General features: G+C 41.0%; 1 protein-coding gene across 1 annotated transcript in view; it reads left to right on the top strand.

Annotated features, from left to right (window-relative positions):
* The window catches only part of CD28 (CD28 molecule), a 29,574-nt gene extending 21,623 nt beyond the window's left edge, over nucleotides 1-7,951 (top strand). The window contains exons 3-4 of the mRNA XM_010971816.3: nucleotides 76-200; nucleotides 5,696-7,951. Of these exons, the coding sequence (XP_010970118.1) occupies nucleotides 76-200; nucleotides 5,696-5,824 (254 nt within the window). The 3' untranslated portion in view covers nucleotides 5,825-7,951. The remainder of the gene's footprint in view (nucleotides 1-75; nucleotides 201-5,695) is intronic.
* Nucleotides 7,952-24,593: the final 16,642 nt, after the last annotated feature.

The following is a 24,593-nucleotide window of genomic DNA, read 5'->3' as shown; positions in this document are numbered from 1 at the left end:
TCCCTGGGAAGAAGGAAGGAAAAGTACTCAAGTGCCATTCCCATATCATTTAATCTACTCTGTTCTGTTTTTCAGAGAAACATCTTTGTCCAGCTCCCTGGTCTCCTGAGTCTTCTAAGCCATTTTGGGCACTGGTGGTGGTAGCCAGCATCCTAGCTTTCTACAGCTTGCTGGCATCAGTGGCTCTTTGTAACTGCTGGGTAAGGGAAGCCGCACTGCTTTCATGTAACTCTCCTACTGCGTGTGCAATCTGGATATATTCAAGAATTTTGCCTATTGTGGATTATTTTTGTTGTCCCTGCTAGATTTGTCCCTGCTGGGTTCTCTTTTAGCCTATCTAACTTTATCTGAGATAAAAATCCGATGTGAGTTCTAGGTTCTAGAAGGCACTGATTGGTTGGCCAGGCAGAGTAAGAAGCTAAAACAGGTAAATTGGGGTGGATGATAAATTAGGGAAGAAAATGACCTTTCTTGTCCCCATTTTGCAATGTCATTATGACATATAAAATAATATATACAAATGTATGAAAATCTAAAAAACTTGGGAATCTAAGCAACTGAAGCCAATGACAAATTTGGTTCAGGGTCAAAAATCATGAGAAATTTGACTACTGAAATTATGCATTCAAACCTGCAAAGAAACGAGGTCTGTTTATCTGAGTCATATTTTTATCTCTTCTGAAGCAGTTGAATTTTGTGAGGCCAAGTACGGTGCTGTCATTATGAAACTATAATGGGAGTTAGACTTTTCTGAGCTCTTACCACTGAATTGGAGTTTACAGACTTTTGCAAATGTTCATGCAGTAAACCTGGTGTATTTTTCTCTACCTTTTTCAACGTTGAAGTTTTGGCCTCAGTTGAACACATATTGTAACCATATGTACCACGAGGAGGGGACCTCCTAATCAAGGACCTTTCACTTACTCAGAAACTTCCTGTTCTCGCGTAAACAGTGTGGTACAGAATACTTCCATTGACTCCATATTGTCTTTGAATATTTTTCTAGCAGTTAGATGCATGTATGAACCATTTCCTCAACAAGAAATATATGCTCCTCAAGGATAAAGGACTATTTCTATTTTTTTTAAAAAAATTCTTTTAATCTTTATTTTTATTTACTTTTTAATGTTCTTAATGGCAGTACAGGGGATTGAACCCGGGACCTCCCTCATGCTATATCCCCCACCTCAGGACCATTTCTCTTGATATTCACCGTCTGTCTGGTATTATGTGCATTTATTTAGTTAAGCTCTTAAAGAACGCTTATGAATGGGTAACCCCATAGAGGCCAAAGTAAGGACTGAAATGAACATGCCTGAAGTATAATACTCATCTTTAAGGCGTACTCTTTACATTTAACTAATTTATACATGGATCAGTGTTTTCTGGAAGCTGTGCCGTGTTGAAGCCATCCTGTTTGCTATAGCCTTGGTGCTGGACAGGGCGGGAGTGGAGGAGGAGGGCAGCCCTGGCTTCACAGTCATGCCAGTGATAGATTCAGCTTGGCATCCTTTTAAACTCTTGTTGGCCTATTGCCCAAGTTTTCCTCTTGCTTGTTCCCCACATGCGTTTCCCGTTTCAGAAGACTCTACAGGGCAGATGGACATTTGGCAGGCTACCTGTTGCCTAAAGTTACCTCCAAAAAACTCTGTAACCACGTTTGTCAGGTGCTTGTTCCTGGAAATCCATTATACCAGATACATCTTGAGAATTTGCCTGCCTTGCCTTCTGCAAGCTGCCCAGCCCTGATGGGGGCCTTTTATGTAGTGCAATGTCGCCTAAGTTCTTCCTCTGATGTTGGTTGAGTCTCTTCATCTTTTTGGATCTTGGTGTCTTCGTCCAAGTGACCATCCAACTTTGAGCCTCTGGAAAGTTTTCCAATAATATTAGAATTTAAAATCTCAGTTCTTCTTTTTATCTTGATCCCCTTGGGAATCTCAACTTCTTAATTTAAAAGCCAGGTGGAGTGCCCTTTTGGGTACGTTTCCAGGACAGATGCTCCCCAATATTACACTGACCTGGGTCAACGTCCTTTACTAGCTTGGCGGGAAGTAGTTTTGGGAACTGTTTTAGCTTTCAGTGGCCAGAAGGGTACTGCTCACCATTTAAAACTTACTGTAAATATACCCTAGGATATCAGTTACTATAACCAGGCTATAATCTGCTAAGTGGCTCGAATTACCCAAAGGGATCAAAGTAGCTTCTCATTCTCAATGAGGTTTTTTTTTTAAGTTTATTTTCAATTTGGAAACATCATAAATGCTATATGTTTTTCTTTGGCAGCATTGCTAATTCCTAGTGATGCTCATTTTGCTTTGTCTCGGGAAAACTTATTTTGGTCTTACTCTGTCTCACAGGCTCCCTGAAAATTGGGAAGTCCCAGTGCTTGGCGTACTTTGTCTTCTGTGGCTTCTTGTGGTTAATTAGGTCACCCAATAAGAAATACCCTTTATTTGCATCTCAAGCATAGGTCTTTGTACTCTCTGACCAAAAGGGTGTGAAATAAATATATACGTATATTTCATAGACTAACACAGCATTTTTAACCTGGGCTCATCTTTTCCCAATGCTGTTACTGTTTAAGGTACCAGCACCTTGCTGAGCTAGGTAGCCCGGCCACTAGGGACCACTAGTGTTTAGCCATTTTCTGGGTACTTTTCTGGGATCATATTTTTGGCTGGTCTGCACTGTGCCTTGGTGTAAGCTGCTGTTTTCCGGAACTTCCTGAGGGCTTGTGACGTGCTGTTGTAGGCAATTCTAGGCTGAGTGGGCTTCTGGGAGCAGCTGCAGATTCCATCTCAGTTCTTGACCTGCTACTGACATTTGAATAAATAAAGAGCTCCCCTCTGCCAGGTGGCCACAGACCAGCACCTGTTACTCTCACTCAATCCTCCATTCACTTTGCTGAGCTGGTAAACCTGTTCTCTTTCTTAGTCTAATGGAGCCTTTTAAAAAGCACAGTTTTCTCCACTCTAAGTCACACTGTGGGGAATATAGAAATTGTGTGCGCGGTAGTATCTGCCTTTAAATCCAGTGTAGTTTTGAGGGCCATGGCTTTGAGTGAATTGCCTATGTCTTGCTGCTGCTTCCAAGAAACAAGTGGGTAAGGACGAGGGTAGAGGGACAGAAAAGGGAGGAGTGGTCCTGAAATCACACATCTTTAGCAGACAGTGAATGGCGAAGGGCTAAATGACTTAGTCACACAGACATAAGGTGAGTGCTCTGCACACGTAAGTGCATATGCTAGGTGCACATGGACACTGTGGGTTCTGTATACTGTTCCCAGCCATGCATGTGTCATTTCAATCCCACTGCTGTGTTTACAGTTAGGGTGATAATGACTAAATCTGCTATCTGATAACAGCGTGAGAATAAGTATGAGAGCTTAGTGCAACAGATCTTTCATAATCTTGGTGCAACCCAGAGAACCTCAGAGTCAAGATATCTTCATTATGGGGGCCCCTCTTCTAGCCCTAGTTTTATTTGGGTGTCCAGAGGCAAAGACGGTCACTGGGGAGTCTGGCAAGGAAAGTCCTCAGAATTTGAGTAGATACTATAATGCCTCCCAGGGTATCAGCTGAGCAGCCTTTCACATTTATTTGGGGGCAGACAATTCCTTGCCTTACTCCTGCCCTGCCATAACCCTATGCCCAAGAGACCTCTAGCCTTTCATTTGTAGAAAGGATGTAGAACCAAGATGTTTGAAGGGCGACTTCCCTTACCCGCTTGGTTTCCATAGCTACCTCTCTCTAAATGACTCCCCCAATTATGTCTGTTTTATGCTGTCCTCTTCTTACTTTCAGCTCCATGACACATCCATTGTCTCAATCCCAAATGACCAAAGCTGAATTCATAGCCTCTTTCAAATCCCACTTCTCCTATCATCTTACCTTACATCTATGGATGGAACACCATCCTCTTGGTCACCCAGGCTCAAATCACTGGTCACCTTCGAGTATGAGCAAGAAGGAGGAGTCAAGCCGTCTAACAATAATCATTCTAATATGGTGATATATTTTGTATCCATGGCTTCCTTTTCGTTCCCTTTTTTTCATGATCAGACTCTTCAGATCAGGATTTCTCAGTCTTGGCACTACTGACATTTTGGGCTGGATAATACTTTGTTGTCAGGGGCTGCCCTGTGCCCTGTGGGATACTTAGCAGCGTCTGTGGCCTCTACTCACTAGGTGCCAGTAGCATCCCTCCCGCTGCTAACAACTCAAAATGTCTTCAGACATTGTCAGATATCCCCTGGGGCAGAGGACAAGGGAACTGGAGGTGTCAAGGAGGAGGCTTAGGAGGTCTGGCATGGGCAACTGTACATAAGGTAGTGTCGTTCAGTGGGATGAGAAACGCTGGAGAGGATGAGACTTTGGGGAAAGATCTTGAGTTCTTCTTGGACATATCGAGTTTAAAGTGCCTTTGTGGTCTAGTCCAGAGATATAAATTAGGGTAAAATAGGTGGCAATCGAAGCTGTGGGTGTTGGTGAGTCTGCCTAGGGAGATGCGACGGTGTGAGTAGGGGAAAAAGCCTAGGACCACACCGCGAGGAACTCTGACACTGTATGGCTACTTAGAGAAGGATGAGCTTACAAAGAAGGCAGGGAGGGAGTGGCCAGAGAGGTAGGATGAAAACGGGTACCATCTCACAGAAGGCAAAGTAGAAGTGTTTCAGAAAGGAGAGGGTAATTGATAATAGAGAATGCTGCTGAGAGTTCAAAAGATGAGGACTGAAAACGTGTTAGTTGTATTTAGTGATGTGCAGGTCAGTATTTTCCTAACCTTTCTGTAACACTTACTCATGCCCCTTGGACAAAGAAGGTGTGAAGGGCTCGGGTAGGAGTGCACGGAAATAAGGTCAGTCATTCATTTACTTATTTGTTCAGGTGTTCAGGACATTCATATCCAACATATTTACTTATGCATCAGCTCTATGTCCAAGAAATAGATTTTTTTTCTCATTATAGATAATTCTGAGTCCAGACATCTGGAGGACTTTCTATTTTTAGAATGTTTGTGGGTCTTTCATTAAATATGTAAGTTTTACCATCACATTGATCTGGAAAAGATGGTAGACATTCATCCAGAGGGAGCTGAATCTGAGAAATGGAGATGAGTGATGCTATTGTGTTTATGGAAATGTACTCACAAATAAGGGAATAAAATGTACCTAGTTGTCTAGAACTGTAATACCTAATTAATTTGGTCTCCACTCTTATGACTCTGCAGGGCTGAAGGTCCTCTTTTGTTAATTATGGAAAAATGGCTTCTTAAGCAAATGACTAATGTAAGAAGGTGGCACTGGGGATACTTAACCTTTCCAAAGGAGGAAGAGCCTTCAAGAATATTTACACATCTGCAGTGGATATGTTAATTAGATATGCTTTTGGAATTCAGGTCAAATGGCTGCATTGAGAGTAACATGGGTGCATTTCTCGAAAATACTTTCTTTGATTCAGACTTTTCAAGTTAATTTTGAAGAGTCAAAAGTAGTTAGGTTTAATTAGTCATGATTTAAGTGCAATGTGCTCAATGAATTCTGGCTTGTTGAGCTTCATTTGACAGTCCATGTTCTGAATAGTTGCCCCCAAATCTTAGAACTCCTGTGCAGTTGTCCCCAGTCTTAGAACTCCTCCCTAGTCATCTCCCTCCATGTCCCCGGCCCCCTTCACAGTGACACTTCTCTTTTCTGCAGTTGAAGAGTAAGAGAAACAGGATGCTTCAGAGTGACTACATGAACATGACCCCCCGCAGGCCAGGGCCCACCCGGAGGCACTACCAGCCCTACGCGCCAGCGAGAGACTTTGCAGCCTACCGCTCCTGACACGGACGCCTATCCAGATGCAAGTCGGCTGGCACCTCGTCACCTGCTCAACACCACTGCTCTGGATAGGAAAGGACTGCCTCGTCTTCAGCCAGCCACCTCAGGCCTCTGCTGGGCCACCAGTGCCAACTCTTCTTGAACAGCTAGACTGAATAACATCATTTTGAGACTCTGAAATGAAGTCAAAGAATATTAGTGTGACAGGCTATATTTTGTAGTGCTATGGCCCAAATTCAAACTTATTATTTATTGACTTGATTGAGAGGTTAGGATGGAGACCAAAAATCGAGTGGATTCTGTTAGCCTTGAAGCCTGCTTCCAATTCCACTCCTTTCTAATTCACCTGCACATTGTGGCCAAGTGAAGTGTGATATCAAAAGACTTTTTAGATGGAGAAGAAAGGCTAGAAAATCATTCCCTTTGGTTAAATGGGAGTTTAGGGTGGGGATAAGTTAGAGTGGGGGGAGAGGGTAGTGAGACACAAACATTTTAAAAACCATTAAAACACTCTCTCACTCATGAAATGAGCCACTTAGTTCCTATTTAGTTTGGAAAGATGTGGGCATGTTTTTTGATGACGAATTCTGATCCTATTTGGTCATTTTGACCAATGGAATTCCTTCAAAGCTAGGGAGGTCAACTTGCTTTCCTTACTCCCCGTGTTGGGAATTCAATGTAGTCTTCACGATATGATTTCAAAAGAATAAAGTAGTCCTCCTGCACAAAGGAAGAATGTGTCAGGAAATCAGGTCACTTGAGGTCAAAATTATTTGAATCCTATGAAGGGCTATTTATTCAGCAGCTCATTCCTGTTTGATCATAGATGGGCCTTTTCCATGCCATGTATTTCAGGTTTGCACAGTTGGTTTCTTTATTGTCTGCGTGGAGATCTCAAGTGGGATGCTGAGAGCATGTGTGCAGAAGAAGTGATGATATCATGAAAGGGGATTGTTAGCATTCACTAGCATATGGGAGATGAGTACTTCTGGAGGAGGGGGAATAGAATGGAATGATGCAATTCTTGCCATGTAATGAGGGGATGACCAGCATCTGGTGGAAGTTTTCCAGAAGATGGCAGGCAGAAGGAGCTGTGGTGAGAGCTCCTTTATGGGACTTTTTGTGCTTTAGGGCTCAGAGCTCCAAAACTCTGTGGTTTGGTTGTCTGTTGACCCTGGAGGTCCACTGATACAGAAAAATATTTGATGCTTTTGAGACAGCATCAGAGTTCTCAAGATACCCTGCAAGGCCAGACCCTGGAAACACCATGGATATTTTTCTGGCTCCAGTTTGGAGTATGTCTGGGGACCCTGAAGAACAGCTCTGCTGCTGCCCTTGTTATTTGTTCAGTGCTTTGATTCATTCAAATGTTGGAGGAGTCCAGGTTTCAGAGGCAGATAGACCTGGTTCAAGTCCCATTGCTAGTTGGCCTCAGGCAGGTTACTGACTTTCTAAGATTCATTCTTCAACTATAAAATGAAGATAATGATCACAAATGTCTGTCCCTCTGCTATAATTTCCATGAGGATGTGTCCCTAGTTTGTCTTATTTTTCGGCTTGTCCCTGGCACAGAGTACCATGCTTGACATATAATGTTAGCTATTATTATTATTGTCATATAGATAAACTATGTATAATGATTAAACTGGGCAATGAACTGAGAAGAGAGAAACTACTGTAACACAAATTTAAACCCACTACCCAGGAATGAGGTGCTACGAAATTTGAGAGCCTCTTAAATTCCACCATTTTCCTGTTTCAAAATATTTTAGCTTGTAAGGACATGTACAGCATTCTGCCTCTCACTTTTCTGTATATAAAGAAGACTTTTTAAATTTTTTTTTGGTAACAGGGGGAGGGGTAGAAATCTTATAATTCCAGACAGAATATACTGAACTTTGATTGGTTTTAAAATAGGCTTCTAGTCCATGAAAAGAAGGTTAAACCTAGCAGTACTTGGGTGACAAACTGTTGAATTTATACTGGCAGGTGTGCTGTGTTGTCAGTCTCTTGGCACACAGAGTTCATTCATCCAAGTTGTCAGATTGAATTTGAGAACAACAGAGCTGGAGAATTTTTAGAAAGGGCAATGACAAAAAAATAAATAAATTAAAAAATGGAAAGATCTGCTCTTTGGTAATAAATGGTTTTATTTTCTGATGGGAAAAATAGGTTTGCTGAAGATGAATCACACTTTAGTTTTTTCTTACTCACTCTGAACAGAACCAGAGTAGAGATGTTAGTAGGGAAGTCCATTTTCATTATTAGTATGAACCAAGAATGGTTTGAAAACAGTGGTTGGAGCAATGCTTTTACAGTTTCAGATATGGTAACCATGAAGAAGATAATGCCATTTGCTGCTGTTGTTGTAAGAGTCTTATAATTAATTGATTTTGAGCTCACTTATTTGGGGCTGAGCATGCCAATTTAAAGAGACCAAGTTAATTTATCTTCTGTGTATTCAGTGATAAAATTACTGAACTACCATGTACTGGTTTTAAAATTTGTGCTTTAATATTGTCTCTCAGAGAAGGTATGCTTCATTTTTGGTAATGAATCTGGAGACAACCTGATATTTAAAAAGGAGTGGGACAAATCTTTTTTATAAATCTCCAGTTTAGCTTTTAAAAAAATCCAGACTTTCAATTATTAGTTTCACTTCAAAGCAAAGTACACTTCTTCTTTGTTTGCTCGATTTTAGTCACGATTTCTCATCAGACCAATGGTTTATATCTTTGAGAGATCAGGCTCGGCTTACGTGTGCATTCTGTGTGATGTAAATTCCCTATGAGAGAGACTGAACTTCAGCCTTGGCTCCATCAATCCCTTAGGTTAACTAACTGAGCCACTAGTCCTTATGGCTAATTAAACGGGGATGTTGGTGGTTAAATGGCTATCAGATTCCTCCTCCCATTCTTTTGCAGTGCTGGATAGGAACCACAGCAGGCCTGAGAACTGATCCTAAAGTGTTCACTTAACTATATGTTGAAGTTTGGAGATGGTGGCAGTGACCAATGAACCTAGAACCAGGGTCATCACTGCTATTGACATGTTACTACCCAGGCCTTGGTATCTGCAAAGGCATCTGAGGCTCTGGAATTCTCTTTCTTATAAGTGCATACTTTCTGATATATTCCTCCTCAAACATCACAGGCATGTTCCCACCTTAGGGCCTTTACACATATTGTTTCCTCTGTCTGGAAAGTTCTTCTCCAGATATCTACCTGGCTTGCTCCCTCATTTCCTTCAGGTCCCTACTCAAGTGTCACCTTTTACCCTAGTTAAATCCCCCTCAAGCCCCATCTACTTTCCTTGCCTTTTTTTTTTTTTTTTTATAACATCTCACCATCTCTTACACTAGATTTTTAATTTATTTGTTCGTTGTCTGTTTCCCCAAACTTGAATGTAAACTCTAGGAGGGAAAGAACTTTGTCTGCTTTGTCTATTGCCATATTTCCAGTGCCCAGCATGCAACAAATAGTTATAGACTGAATGAATAAATTTCACATGACTAGGAATTAATGGTTAATCTAAATGTACTAATCGCACTCTAAGAAGAAGACAGCCAGTTCTGTTTTCCACTTTTCTATTAATAAGCTCAAAAATCCATTGTATTAGTGAGACAGGAGGTAAAACATATACATAGCCAAACCTGGTGAAAAAACCCTGATATATATGAGTTCATTTACATTTTAGAAATGTTTGTGCAGTGAGGAAAACTAATACTGTTAGAGTCATCTTAAAAAGTCACGCTAAATAAGCCACAGTCAAGATTAAGTTGATTTCCCACTGAAGTCCCCAAATGCCCTCTTAACGGATTATTGACCATGTTTTATATATGCCTATAGTCTAAGGCTTCTGAAAATGTTGCCCTTAGTTAAAATCCTATCCTACTACTAAACTGCTGCTCTTTTCTTTTCCTTCCTGTTTTTTTCTTTCTTTTTCTTCCCCCTAGCAAATTCTATAAATGCCTTGCCTGGCTGTAATTCAAAAAGAGCTCAAGGATGAAATGCTGGGGGTAGACAATTTCAGCTTCGTCACCTGTCAAGCTCTTGTCATAACTGAACAGTCTAATGGCTTGAAATAGTTTAAAAATAAAAGAACAACAAACAGCATTGTGGCACTTGGTGCAAATTGAAAATTCAAATCAGACATATTAATCATCACACACACACACACACACACACACACACACTGCTATCATCCTGTGGGTAGGGAAAGGCCCTTGAACGAGAGACACAAGAGCTCATCTGATACTTCATGTAGCAGCTCATTTCAAATTGTGCTTTGAGCGTGGCTTGAAGTCACAGAGGTGTGCAATGAGTTCATCTCCAAACAGACTGTTTTCTTTGTTGAAATGGAGCTCATTAAGCTGAATAAAAATAATTAAAACCTACTACTCCAAGAAAGATGGAACTCAGCTAGTCACTCATGAATTTGGACAAACCAACTCAACTGGAGAAGGACAAGTTGTAAAAATCAGGCCTTAAATAAATCTGCTCAATAAGCACACCTTTTCTGGGCTAGTGAAAATAGTGTAACCTAGTTCTGTGAAATGGTCCCAGTAACTTGAAATTCAAGTGCAAAATGAAATAAAAGGCAAACTTCATGACTTCACCTAACAGACCTCCCACCAGGCTCTAACTACGTAACTCTGTGAATAGTGTAATTCCCTGCGGCCCTGAATTCACTGTTTACCCCTCCAGTCTGTTAAAACAGATTGATTCCTTTTAAAGCAGAACACTTTTTCCTCTCTCATCTTGTCTGGAACAGAGATAATGGACGAGGGAGGAAAATCAAAGACATTTCTGGATCTGTCATAATGGGGGCCCAGGCCACTACTCTAAGCAAATGGGATGGTCTGGGAGTCATACCAGAAACTTGTCTGTTACCTCACCGGTGTCTCCCTTAACTGAGGCACTGTTTATCTCTCGACTTTTCAACAGTGGTGCTAAGAAGAAATTTGGTTCTTTAGGAGTGAACCTGAGTGGGTGGGCCTCCCAAGTTTCTCTGGTTTGGCATCCCCAAGGAATGTGTATTTCCCTTTGAAGATTCACAAGTGCTCAGCACTTAGAGACAGACACAGGACATCGTCCAGAGCAGAATGGAGTCCACTTTCTCAGTGTGCCTTTTGTTCTTTTCAGGGTGTGGACACTGGGCTCCCTGCTTGAAAAATGTTAAGGATGAAACATGAGTGATCCAAGACGTTTCATCTGTTCTGAGCCGACCTCGCTATTGAGGCCACGCGAAGGCCAGAACGCCCACTTCCCAAGTACATGTCCTTATTTTATGTTCCTGCGCCATCTCCATGAAAGGCTTTGGAATGCTGGGAATTTGAGGGGACAGAAAGTCACAGAAAGGTGAATTTCTCTTCGAGTAGGAGTGGATCGGAGTCCACTTACACTTTCACTGGCAGAGCGGTCTCAATGACAGACTGAAACACTCCTCTGGCTCCAAAGACCAAGTTGTGAGAGCTGGTGGAAATGTCAGTTGAGACAGAAGAGCAGCAAACAGCTTTGTTTTCCTATAGTTGTGGTTTTACTTGGTGATGATGACACACGACGATGAAAATGTGCAGTATGAACTCCCGTTGTTATCTGAGCGAGCATCTCTGCCAACTCTGAAGGATATGTGTGGGTGTCACCTGCAAGCGAAGAGAGAGAGAGAGAGAGAAAGAGAAAGGGGCCCCGGTACGGAAAGAAGAGCCAGTTCATCAAAGATCAACAGTGACAAGTGGTGCTGTTTATTTCACGAGCTTCAGATTCGATTTCCTTCCCCTCGCTAATCTCCAAGTCTGAATTTAGTCTCTGGACTAAACAGATGAGTGTCCGGTGACTGAGGAAGCGGGTGGAAGAAGGTGGGCTTGAATGGGCATCACGACATTTACCACAGTTATCGAGTCATTTCTTAGTCCCCTGGGCACACCCTTAGCATTTGACATGTTAGCTTCCCAACGTGCATTTTTGCAAACTTTTGAGAACCTGCCATGTATTACACAAGGGTAGACAAACCTGAGGTTGTTCTGGGGGTCCCTTTTGCATTCCCAACCCTATGCAGCTCTCCTCTCACCTCTTTCCTGTTTCTCCCTCCTCCCTTCCCTTTCACTCACTCACTCACTCACTCACTCTTTAATGAGCGCCTGCCCAGCTCTAAGAAGTGGGCCAGGAAGGGGGAGTAACTCGCGGCAGCGAGTAACCCAGCATTTTAATCTCCACACTTACCAAGTACAGAGTGTAGATGTTGTATATTCCTTCTTCTTTTTTTTTTTTTTTTTTAATACCCTAATCCTCAGGGTAACCACTTAGTCTTAATTTACAGGGTCAGAGATGGGAGGGTGTAGCTCAAATGGTAAGAGGGCATGCTTAGCATGCATGAGGTCCTGGGTTCAATCCCCATTGCCTCCATTAATAATAATAACAAACAAATAAATAGACTTAATGACCTCCCTCCTCCAAAATAAATTATGGGTTCAGACCTGAATGTGGCTATTTGATAGCCTTTGTCTTGCTTGAAATTTATTTCTTTAAGATGTTCTTACTTACCAATCTCTAACACGTTTAATATCTTAGATCTGGCACTGACAAATTTTTTTCTGGAAAGCATCAGATAATAAGCATTTTAGGCTTTGTGACCAGGTGGTCTCTCACAGTGACTCAATTCCGCACTTGTAGAGAAAAACCAGCAGCAATCACATCTGTGTCCAATCAACTTTCATTTGTGGATGCTTGAATTTTACGTAACTTTTACACATCGTACAATATTAGCATTCGTTTGGTTTTTACCCCACCCATGCACAATGTAAAACTCGGTCTTAGCTCATGGGCTGCTCAAAGGCGGGTGGCCTCAGCCCACAGTTTGCTGACTCTGGGCTTGGACCCAGGTCACAATTTTAGCTGCCAGCTTGTCTTTGAGTTCCACCTACTATCTGCACTTTTACGGCTGGAGGGATCAGTTTGGATGTATGTAAAGGCTTCTTGGGAGTGGTGAATCTGCTTTGAAAGAAAGGTACGGATCAATGAAGAATAAGGAAGAAGAATCTTCATCTGAGGGAAGGTCATCTTTGGTAGAAGAAATGGGAAATTCTAAGTCAAGAGGAGGAGAAGCTGTTTCAAGCAGATAGGGTCCCCTGCACATTCTTGCTAAAAGCCTACAAATCTTGGGGATTGTGGTTACTCTTCTCTCAAGTTCTGTTTGCTCTTTCTCCTTTTTCCTAGGCATAAAATCCTTTGAATCTCCAAGGAAACAAAGTGAATTTCGAGTCACAGCAGGCAGGGCCAAAGCACGGCCCGTGTCCTATGTAATGAACAAGACTACTCTCCCTGTTAACTCACCCCCATGCTGCACCCTCACCTCCAGCCTGGGGTGGGGGGTAGCAGAGACCAGAAGCAGCTGTCTCAGCCTTGGCCTCCTGCTTCCTATCCATCACACTCTTTCAATCTGCCCTTGGCTTCCATTTTGCAGGTGACCAAGAGTGACCCCTCTGCAATCCGAACTGGGGCTCGGCACTTCACAGGTAACTGGTGAGATCACTTTTCCTCAGATAAGAAGGGCACGGACCCGACCCTTCCCATTCCCTCACTTCCATTTCTCACTCCTGTCTACAGCTGCCGGTTACATCCAAGGTACAAATAGTCCCTGGAAGTAGCCCAGCACACGCTCCTTCACACGATCTGGAGAATTTAAAAATAGGGCCAAATGTAGCATTTAGCCTGATCTGTCCGGCCAAGAGGAAATTGCCTCTAAAAGGTCAGATGATTCAGATTATTGTGCCAACAGTCTAGGGTGCCAGGTAATGAAAAAAGATTCCAGTAGAATGGATTTATCCTGACTTTGAACATGGCATTCAAGTTCGGGGTCTGGAATTCCAGACCCAGGAATTCCAAGATTTTTCTTCTCCATCACGCAGGGCCACTGTGGACATTCAGGTGTGGTTTGCCCGGTGCAAAGGCCCCAGCCTGCGGGATGAGGGGCTGAAACCCAGTCAGGATATCCTTATTAAGCTACTCACCGGAAAGAGCTCTGCCCACCAGGAGAGGGCACCTTTCTTTAAAGCCCACACCTATGGGCCATGGAGGTCCTGGCAGGATGTTTGCCTTTCTGCCACTTGCTTGCTGAACTCTTCAGAGAATAAATTGGACCCCCATTCTCAAAACAGGAATTATTCACAATGAACAGTAGTTAAAAAAAAAAAAAAAACCAGAAGAAAATGGAATCATTCTTAATACCATCAAATTTTTTCTCCTGAGTCTCTCCCTTAGTCTTCTTTTCCTCGCACTTCCGCACACTTGAATTCCGTCGGTTGGTTTTTCCTGACATACATCTGGTGGGGTTGTCTTTTAGGAGGAATGTGAAAAGAAACTTCCTTGCTTAAGTCTCAGAGGGAAACAAATGAGTTTTTGTGACCTGGAGAATACCAGGTTTGGGGTTAGTTCTTAAGATGCCCCTAGAACTTTTCAGTTAAGTTGGCAGAATCTACTCTTATTTCATTATGATCAGTATGTGAAGGGGCAAGACTAAATGAACTCGAGTCTAATTCCTGTAGCAGTTTTCATTTGTTATTATAACTCTTCCAGGATAATCTTCCCCAAATAAATGTCATTGTTCTGGGTTTTCTCCCATCATCACATTCCCAGATTTTATAGATGTAAATATTTTATGTTTGATAGTTGCCAATCAAGATTATTTGAATAAATCTACAATTTCCTATAACTTCTAAATTTAATAATTTATCAAAATTGTTTCCATCACTTTCTCTTAAGAAAATTTTATTTGTCAGTTTAGGTTAGAAATCTTGAAAATTTTGTGGAACTTGGGTGGATTTAATTTGAAAGACACCTTCATATTATAGCATGAGAAACTATTACATCATTTTCAAAGTTTGGCATTTTCCAAATAGTAAAGTTCTTGATAGCATAAATTTACATTATTGAGTCTTCCATAGTGAAATACATCTTGAATATGATTGGTGCTCAGAACATCTTAACTGAATGAGTAAATGGATGGATGAATGAATGATTATCTTTCTCTTGATAAATATCTACAAGCTGTTTTGGTCTTTGACAGATTAGATGAACTTGGTACTATAAAAAAACTTGGGAAAATTGAGGAGTACTGATAAAGATTTACCACTTCTTAAATTATTGAAATGTATTCTAGAAATTCACATTTTAAGACATTGTTCAGACATTCAGAAGCCAAAACTGATTTCCCAGAGGAAGCTTGTGTCCTGTGAAAAGGACACAAACAGAGCAAAAAATGTGTTCAGTATAGTGATGGACACTTAGAAGGACAGTAAGAGGTTTAAGGCATAGTCCTGACCTCAGAAATTTATAATCTGGTTGGGGAAATAACTGGTCATAAAGGCAGTACACATTAAGCTCCAAATAAATGATATATAATTCAAGTTCAGAGGTGAAATATTATTGTGAACTGGGATTCCAGTTAAGGCTCTGAACTAAAATGAACAGTATTGTGCATACATCTCTTCCAACTGTGTGAGGTAGAACTGCTTTTTTTTTTTTTTTTAACATTTTTTATTGATTTATAATCATTTTACAATGTTGTGTCAAATTCCAGTGTTCAGCACAATTTTTCAGTCATTCATGGACATATACACACTCATTGTCACATTTTTTTCTCTGTGAGTTATCATAACATTTTGTGTATATTTCCCTGTGCTATACAGTGTAATCTTGTTTTTCTATTCTACAATTTTGAAATCCCAGTCTATCCCTTCCCACCCTCCACCCAAGGTGGAACTGCTTTGAGGAGGAGTGTTTGCATTTTTAATTTTTAGAAATACTGTCAGTTGTTTTGTATAAAGGTCATACTGACATGCACTCCCATTAGTCATGTGTGAGAGAGGCTATTAGTCTATTTGTTCTTGATAACACAGTGTTATCAACTTTTGATCTTTGCCAATTTCATAATATAAAATCGTATCATTGTATTGAGTTAATTTGCAATTCATTTTTTATGAATTAGATTCATTATCTTTTCATGTGGTTAAGACCCATTTGTATCTCTTTTTCTGAAAACTGTCTACTCATATTCTTTGCCCACTTTTTAAAGTTGCATTGTTGGATTTTTAATGTAGGACCTCTTTAAGGAAACTAGCCCTTTGCTTGTTAACTCCTTTATTTTAGAGATGAGCAGATGTAAACTTACTATTTCATTGTTCGTTCGTCAGCATTTATTAAGTACTCCTTTCATGACAGGCACTGAATTTGGCACGGGAGTTAGAGGTAACCCCTGTCCTCAGGCTATGGAAGCTTCCAAGCTATGAGGGATATAGTAATTTCCCCATGTATTTGAGGTCTATTATAAAGCTAGACATAGGGGGTTACTGGAGCTCCAAGGTGGAGCACCTAACCCACGGGAGGGGTTGGGGAGGCTCAGGAAAATATTCATGAAGTAGGCGACACCAGCTGAATCTTAAAGGACAGGGGACGCCAAATGATGGTGGGGGCAATTACATTTCAGGTAGAGAGACCAACTTGTGCAAAAATACAAGCAAGCACAGTGCCTTTGAGGAACTAGCGTAGCATGTGAATTCGGGGTGGATGGAGAACGGGTTAAGTGTGGGAGAGTGCAGGAGATGAGACTAGTTGTGTGGACTGACATCATATTAGGACAAAGTTTTATGCCAAGGAATTTGGAGTTTATTCCAAGAGCACTGGAAAGCTAGTAAAAGCTATATATTCTTAATTCTGCATTTTAAATTGTTATAATCTATAATTAATAATCTTACATTATAAAAAGCTACAAAATGAAAATCAAAAGGTCTTCCTCTTCTTTGTCCCCTCCCCTACAATTCTATTCTTCATTTTTTCTGCAGTCTTCTTACCTCCATAACTCTAGATGTATTTATATTCCTATTTCTTGATTGATTAAACTTAACAGTATTTATGGACTCTCCACAATGAAAGATGAAGAATTTAGCTCACTTCCACTAACTTCCACCCTCTCAATTTTGTGGGAAAGGTTTTAAGCATGACAGAGACCTGATTAGATTTGCATTTTAGGAAGATAATTTTGTAGCATGTGAAGAGTGATTTGGAAGCTGTTATAGTAAGTCAAGCAAGAATGTGGAATGGAGAGAGGGGTTGGAGCAGGTACTTGATAGAAAGGTGAAGATGAAGGCTGACTAGACTTATAAGAGAGAGAGAGATCATGACTGGTGCTGTAGCAAGTGGTACTTGCACTGTCTAAGACATGGATGCAGGAGGAGACAGTGATTTTAAGGGGAGGAAAGATGATGAGTTTCACTTTGGATATCCTTGTGGGGACCCCGGTAGAGATACCAAATGAAGCAGCTGGATGTGAAGCTACGGCACTCAGGAGTGAGATCTGGGCTAGGAGATAGATTTGTGAGTCAGCCATCAATCTACAGTTTGTTCATTTTCTCATTTGCTCCTTTAACAAATATTTATTGGGTGCTTCTACGAGCTATATGCTGGGTATCAAATGATAAGAGCAGACAAGTTTCTTCATTTCAAGCAGGTGGGGGAGATAGACATTAACACATAAACTTACAAAAACAAATATAATTACAGATTGAGGTAAGTGCTCTGAAAAAAGTATATGGTTTATAGGAAAGAATAAGAGCATGAATCAAAGTGAGACCCTGGGGGTGGATGGGAAATATGAAGGCAAGCATAGCTTCTTTTCTCCTAGACCTGCAGGTGCAGAGCGTTAAGGAGGTCTTGAGCAGAAGGCATTTTGAAGTTGGAGTCACAGGCAGGCCAAGCCCTAATCTTTGTGGAGCTCAGGATGAAGTACCAATCAATGGAGACCCACTAAATATCTAAACATTATAAATCAAGACAACAAAGCGTTAATAAATGCTGTATTCCCCAATCTCAACTAATATAGCTTCATGATGACAAAAGAGAAAAATGTGTGTAAAGTAAGTTTCAGTGGGTGGTGGGGCCAGAAGTGAGGTCCTCACAGGGAAAATTGTGATCAGACAGTGAAGAATAGGAGGTCAGGAGAGTAGAACTCATGGCAAGAAGTTTCCTTGGGAAGAGAAGCTTCCTGGCACCTGAGCTCCTTTATTGGCCTGGGACTCCTTACTGATATCTCCAGAGTTCAGCACAGTGTAGTAACTGGGCCACGATAGGCTCGCAAACATTTGCTGACTGGAGAACAAGAGGCAAAGGATAAGGAAAAGGAAAATTTTGTTGCTGTTACTAGAAGGCAAAGATTTAAGCTGTCTAGGGAAGGAGGACATCTAGAAGAAATGGAGAAATGAAAGCTGAAGGAATAAGAGAAAACAATAGATGGGGAAAGATCCTTGAGCAGTGAGCAGCTAGGTGGGGGGTGGTTGGGGGGAAGGTGAGAGAGTGAGGGCTGGGAAGGGAACCTAGGGTGGGGTGGAGCAGTGAATCTTGGCCTGGAGAGGGATGTTGGTCTCTTTCTTGCACATGTGCGTGTGTGCCGAGTGCACTGAGCATCCATTATTTTTGGAGTGTGGGGAAGGGCATTTCAGTCATCTGCTCCTGACCTTTTTGCTGCACTATGCACTGAATGGAAAAGAATGGACTAGGAGGGATTTGTTTCCTGCAGAGCAAGCTCTTCTATTCTTCTCTTGGTTCAAAACACACAGGGTGACCTGATATCAGAGGGGCAAATACAAATCACTAGAGCTTGCAATGTATTTCTTTTATGTGTGGGCAGAGCAGTTGAGCCTTCCCTACATGGGATCAGTTGGTTCTGTGAGGGCTGTTTTTCCACATCTGCAAATAGTGCCCAAAGGTGTGAGTGCTCTCTCCTCCCTCTGTACGCCTGCTCCCATTCTGTTATTTACATATCTGTTGATATGTAACAAACAATCCCAAAGTTAGTGGCACAAAACAACAACAATACATTATTACTATTACTGTCTCTTACAGTTCGAGGGTTAAGTGGACTCAGCTTGGTCATCCTCATGTGGGTCTCTGGAGCCATCTTGAAAGCTTTCTCAGAGTCTGGCAGCCGATATTGGCTTCCAGCTAGGATTTCAGAGGATGCTGTTAACTGGAGGCTGTGGGCCTACATAGAGCCTCTCCATATGGCCTGAGATTCCTAACAGTATGGCAGCTGGGGTCCAAGGGCAAGGACCTCTTGAAGGATCCAGACAGAAGCAGTTTGCTTTAGAAGTTAGAAGTGAGTCACTAAGATCAACCCATAGTCAAAGGGAGAAGAATTAGACTCCATCTCAAGATGGAAGGAAGGGCAAAGAATTTTTAAATAGCCATATCCCAAATCAGCAGCAATACAAGGAAACAGAGCAAAGTGGATCGGGTATAGACTTTGGAATCAAGAGATTTGGTGACTCATTTGCTGTGTAAGATTGCTCTAACACTTCCCATATCCTTAGAAGCTTGGAGGCAGAGATGTCAAAAGACAATATTAAAGTCCGTGTTTGCTGGGAACGCTTCACTGGCATTCAGCATCTCGTATTACCTCTAAATTCCTTTCAAATGCCATGGACATAAGCGTAGCTTTCATATACTGGCACTCAAGAAACTAACATTTGAAGCATCAATCCTGATATTATGGTCCGTATTCAGAGAATGCTTATAAATATCAAGTGCTGTGATATGTGCATTATATACGTGGTTTTATCTAGTCTTCACAACTCCTCTATGCACTTGCCCTCATTGTTATTTTGTTTATTTTATAGGCAATTAAACCAAGACTTAGAGAATTTAATTGACTTGTCAAGGATTCAAACTCAGGGAATTTATATCCAGAGCCGCATTTTTAATCGTTTTGCCTCACATAGTCTCTTTATTTCAACTTGTTGAGAGCCACCAAGGCCTATGCCTTGTGGTGATTTGTAATTGTTCTTAGATATGAATATGAAAATCTTCCCCGTGAGATTCATCTGTGGAGGCAAATCACTTCCCTAGAGAAGGAGTTACGATAAGAGCATGCCAGGGAGATATTCTGTTCTTGTGAGGGCATCTTTGTCCCCTACTGAGAAGGAGCCTGAAAATGAAGATAACCACTAGAGCTAATGATGAAAATATAGGGATCAGGACTCCTGGTTGCAAATGACAGAAACATGACTTGAACTAGCGCAAGTAGGAAAAAGGGGATTTAGCAGCTCGTGTATCCAGGGGAGGGAGGAGACAACGGAACCAGAACCCCCATGTTCCTAAGACTCTATTCACCTCTTGCTTCTGCTTTTTCTGGATGTAATCTCCATTCTCTCATTCTTCTTTCTCCTCAAGATATTCAGCCTGAAATATTTCAGGGAATCATTCTGACTTATTTAGCTTGGATCAAATGCCAGCAGGAAGGGGTCTCTGTTGGAAGAAGAGGAGCAGAGCACAGGCATAGTTTCTGGAGATATTGTCAGCTACATTGCCACCCGTCTGTGTCTAACCAATGGTCTAAGAAATGTCTAGTTCTTCACAAGAAAACAAAAGTTTTGGAGTGTTACATTGACTTACTTATTAGCAAAATCTCATGGATCCTCCATCTTTATTTTTTCCATGTAAGTTACATTCCATGTAAACTAACTTGTTCATGTTAAATATCTGAACCACCAACAAATTCACGTGTTCTTAATTTTTGATGGCGCATGGACCCTTTTGGGAATATTTTTTTAAAGTCATGAATTTTTTTCCCAGAATAAAAGCACATGCACACAAAATTTTGCCTCTTGTTTCATGGTATTTATTATAGTTCTTGAACCTATGGAGAGGTACTCCTGAACAAGTGAGTACAAAAACTTCATTTTAAGAAGGAAAATTGTACGTCATGGTGTTTGTGACTTTGGGCATCTTTACAAATATGAAGGGACCTATTGTTGGCTGCCCTAAGAATGTGTATTTTTAAATTCATCCTCATGTTGAATAAATTCTTAGGAGTATGCACAAGTCTAAAGTCATTTCACTTCAAACAAAAATAAAAATTCGGTTAATGGCCTATGTATTTCCAGACATCGTATGTTTGACATATTGTAGACAAAATACTTGGATGTTACATTTGACCATGAATTGTTTTCAGTCTTGAAAATCTTTTGGGTTGAAGAGAGCTAGATGAGTTTCATTCTTTGTGGCCCAGAGATATAGAATGAGGACCAATGAGTTGAAATCCTAGAGGAACCAATTTAAATTCAGTACGATTACCGAAGCCTCTCTCCCTTTCATTCCAATATGGAAAAATATGTCTATTTCAGACAAGAATGATGTACTTTGGTTGGGCTCAGGGAGGTTAATCTGTTTAAAATGTGGGATCAGGGTGCATGGTCCTTGAATTCCTCACCCCAAGCCAAAGTGTTAAGGGAAGATGCCTGTTCTATTAATGGGCACATGGTTCCCAATGGGCATTTACCTATTTGACATCAAACTTTGGTTAACAAGTCATTTTTTTGTAAGAGGGACAAATAGGTATCTCCTAAACTCCACTTCCAAACTTCTTAAGATGGCAGCATAGGAAAATGAAGATTCCTTGCTTCAGTCTGTACTGCCTTTCCTCCTCCCATCCACACAGGAAAGGCTGGAGAGTGAACTCCTAGTACAGTTGGCACTCTCTTCTTACATACCACGATGAAGTAATTGTCCTCGTCCTGTTAGAAAACTCCAATTGATATCAGAGTTGACCATATGTTCTGGACTCCTCCTGTGTATCACTTCAAATCTTCTCAGCCTCACCCATCTCTTTTCCCTCCCTCTGTTGAATCAACTAGCTTCATGCAGTTTCAGCTTGACAGAGCCTCATCCCAGATGTCCTCTGAGTGGGTCTCATCTGCTCTAGGGAAGACTCCTCAGGAACTTAGTGTCCACATATGCTTGATAGATTAGGTTATGGGTCCCAATCTTCACTCCCTTTCCGTAATAGAATTAAACATTGAAACTCACTGTCAAGTGAATATCTTTTTAGTGACTCCCAGTAGCATAGATGGAGGTTTGATCTCTGTCTCATTAAATTTGGGTTTGGCGCTATGTCTTGCTTTGGCCAATGGAATGTGAGTGCATGGGATGCAGGCAGAGGCTTTAAATGTGCTTGTGTGGTTTGATTTGTCCTCATGTTTCTGCCATTCACCATGAGAGAACATGTTTCAGAAGCTTCTGGTCCCTGAAGGAGAGTTATATGGAGCAGACTTGAACCAAGTCCAATCATCGCCTAAAACAGAGCATGGCCAGCCAACCCACACACCCATGAGTGAGAAAAGTGAATATTTGTTTCTGTAAGCTGCTGAAAATTCTGGGTTATTTGTTACACAGCTCTGTTGCAGCTATAGTTGGCTAGTACACAAGTGCAACTTGGGATAAACCTAAGATGAACTGCTAATCAATGAGAATTTGTTTCCCCTTTTCTACCCTCAGATTGTATACATTGTTGCATAGAGTCCTATGGAATGGTGCAACCATTCATTCAGGGTGGTGGCTAATTAAATAACTCACCCTTGAATTGGATCTCCCCACTTCTTGACTTTGTGTCACCTGGCCACCACTCCTGCTTCCTGAATCTCACTCTCTAATAGTGTATTCATATGGAAGTCCTTGTTTCATACTTTTCTTTCTGAGGAACCCGAGTTAGGGCACCATATGTTTTCTTCTAAGTTTCACTGGTTATAGGTTTGAACACATTGCTTTGATATTGGAGATTCCAAAGTGCTCACCACCCAAACCCTTTACAGTTTTGCTAGCAACTAGTTAGGTTCTTTCAACCTTCTTTGAACCAGCCTAGGGAGCTTGAAGGTTGGCTATGCATATATGTATAGAAGGGCTAAGGAGCACATGTTGACCTGACTGAGCTGGAATTTTTTCTTTTCTTTTCCTATCTATTTGAATCCACAGCCTCCTCAGTCATTAATATATCCCTTGCTACTGTCCATCCCCAGTCTCTCCCTCCTTGGGCAGTTAGCAGTCCTAGCAATAGGGAAATACTGTAACTCTTGGAGGACTTTCCAAATATGGAATGGGCTGACAAGGGGAGCAAAGAGTTTCTCATCACTGACGGGGAGTTAAGACAGCTGGCTGATCATTTGTCAAGTATGTAGAAATTAAATAAGTGAGTAAATAAATAAATAAGATCATGGCTACCATTTGGTGCTAGGCACAATGTTAAGGATCTTAATTACATAACCTCTTATCTTCACTATAACCTTACACACTATTTTCTTCATTTTTCATTTGAGAAAGTTGAGACTCAGGGAAGTTAAGTAACTTGTTTAAGGCCATGCGACAAGGAAGTGGCAAAGTTAACCTATTTGTCTGGCTTCAGAGCCTACTCTCTTTTCACTGGTACACATGTCAATTTCATCATGGGTTATGTGCTTAAACCATCTTGACTTTAATCTCCCTTTTCATTCAGAGATTCTACAAGTCTGTGAACTTTTGCGTCAAGGCACGGTAGCAAAAGGAGATGAAACGATACTGTAGGTTTCCTTCCCACTTGTTTTTCTTTTCTTTATTTTTTTAGGGAGGTGGTGGTGGGGGATCCAGAAATTGAAATGATTAACACATTTTCATAAGTCTTTTAACAAACAAGTGAGTACAGTGGTTTTCACACTCAAATCAAACCCAAGGTTGTAATTAGGTGGCACTTGTGCTGGGCTGCCCTAACCAAGGTGGAGAAAATGAGCCATGAGGGTCTGTGGGAGTGTGGGGTCACACTGGGGGAGATGGAGGTGAAGTTTAGAAAGACAACTACCACAATCAGAGATAGCTTACACCTGGTGGCCTCTGGGTGTTTGGGAAGAATTATAAATACTAAATATGATACAAAAGGAAAAAAAGAGGGGAAGGGGAGTTGAGTTTGGCCAAAGAACTTATGATCTGACTCATAGAGACATGAAAACATTTGAGAGAAGGGGAAGGTGTGTGCTTCAGGCAGACACGAGTGCACACACAGAGGACAATAAACTTGTGATTTTGACGCTGTGCTGGAATTTTTCATGCCCCAAATAAGGAAGCGAGTGTCACTTTGGCTATGCTAAGGCCTGAAATGTGCTGAGTGAAAAAATTTACTTGGCACTCTGTTTTTATATTAGCATAAAACCAAAGCCTGTTGAACCCCATGTCATAGAGCACAGGTGCCTAAAACTCTCATAGACCTTGAAAATATGTAACTGAGATGTTAGATCTTAAAAATCTATAGTAAAGAGACTGATGATTAAGACTTTATATCACAGTATTATTTCATAGAAAGAATAATTAATTGTAAATTATGACAATTGATTAATCACCTTTGTGAATACCTGCTTTGTAGGTCAGAGATGGGTTAGTATTGCTACAGGGGAATTCATGTTTTTGTTGCTTTGGTTTCCTGTTAACATTTTGTTCCCTTGAGTTCCTGTATACTCTATTTTATAGAGTGGGCTTAACCACATAGTTTTTGCCCCAGTAAAACTTTGCTTTGGAAAATCCACTATTCTCTGCTTATCTACAGAAGACTAACATAAACAGAAATTAAAGAAGGCACCCTAGAACAGAAAATAGGAGTGCAGAAATTGAAGAGAGTGGGCAAAAGACAAAGTTGTACTTGCTAAAGATAGCATTTTGCAAGGAGAAAATGGGGGATAAAAAACTTGGGGGAAATACTATCGATGATATTCCTTCAGAGCGTCACTGTGTACATTACATATTAAAGGTTCTGAGAAGTTCTGTAATTAAAAAACAAACAAACAACAACAACCTGATTTATCTTTAAAGCAAATGCTTCCCAACTAATTTGATCCTATTAATTTTTTTTTTTAAAAACACACACACAATATCCATTAATAACTCATGGAATTAGTGTTGTATACTACATTTTGGGATGTTGGTTTAGT

The sequence above is a fragment of the Camelus bactrianus genome, chromosome 5 (genome assembly GCF_048773025.1).
Source record: "Camelus bactrianus isolate YW-2024 breed Bactrian camel chromosome 5, ASM4877302v1, whole genome shotgun sequence".
NCBI lineage: Eukaryota > Metazoa > Chordata > Mammalia > Artiodactyla > Camelidae > Camelus > Camelus bactrianus.
Note: the sequence above shows the minus strand (reverse complement) of the source record. Positions and strands in the feature narration are given on the sequence as shown.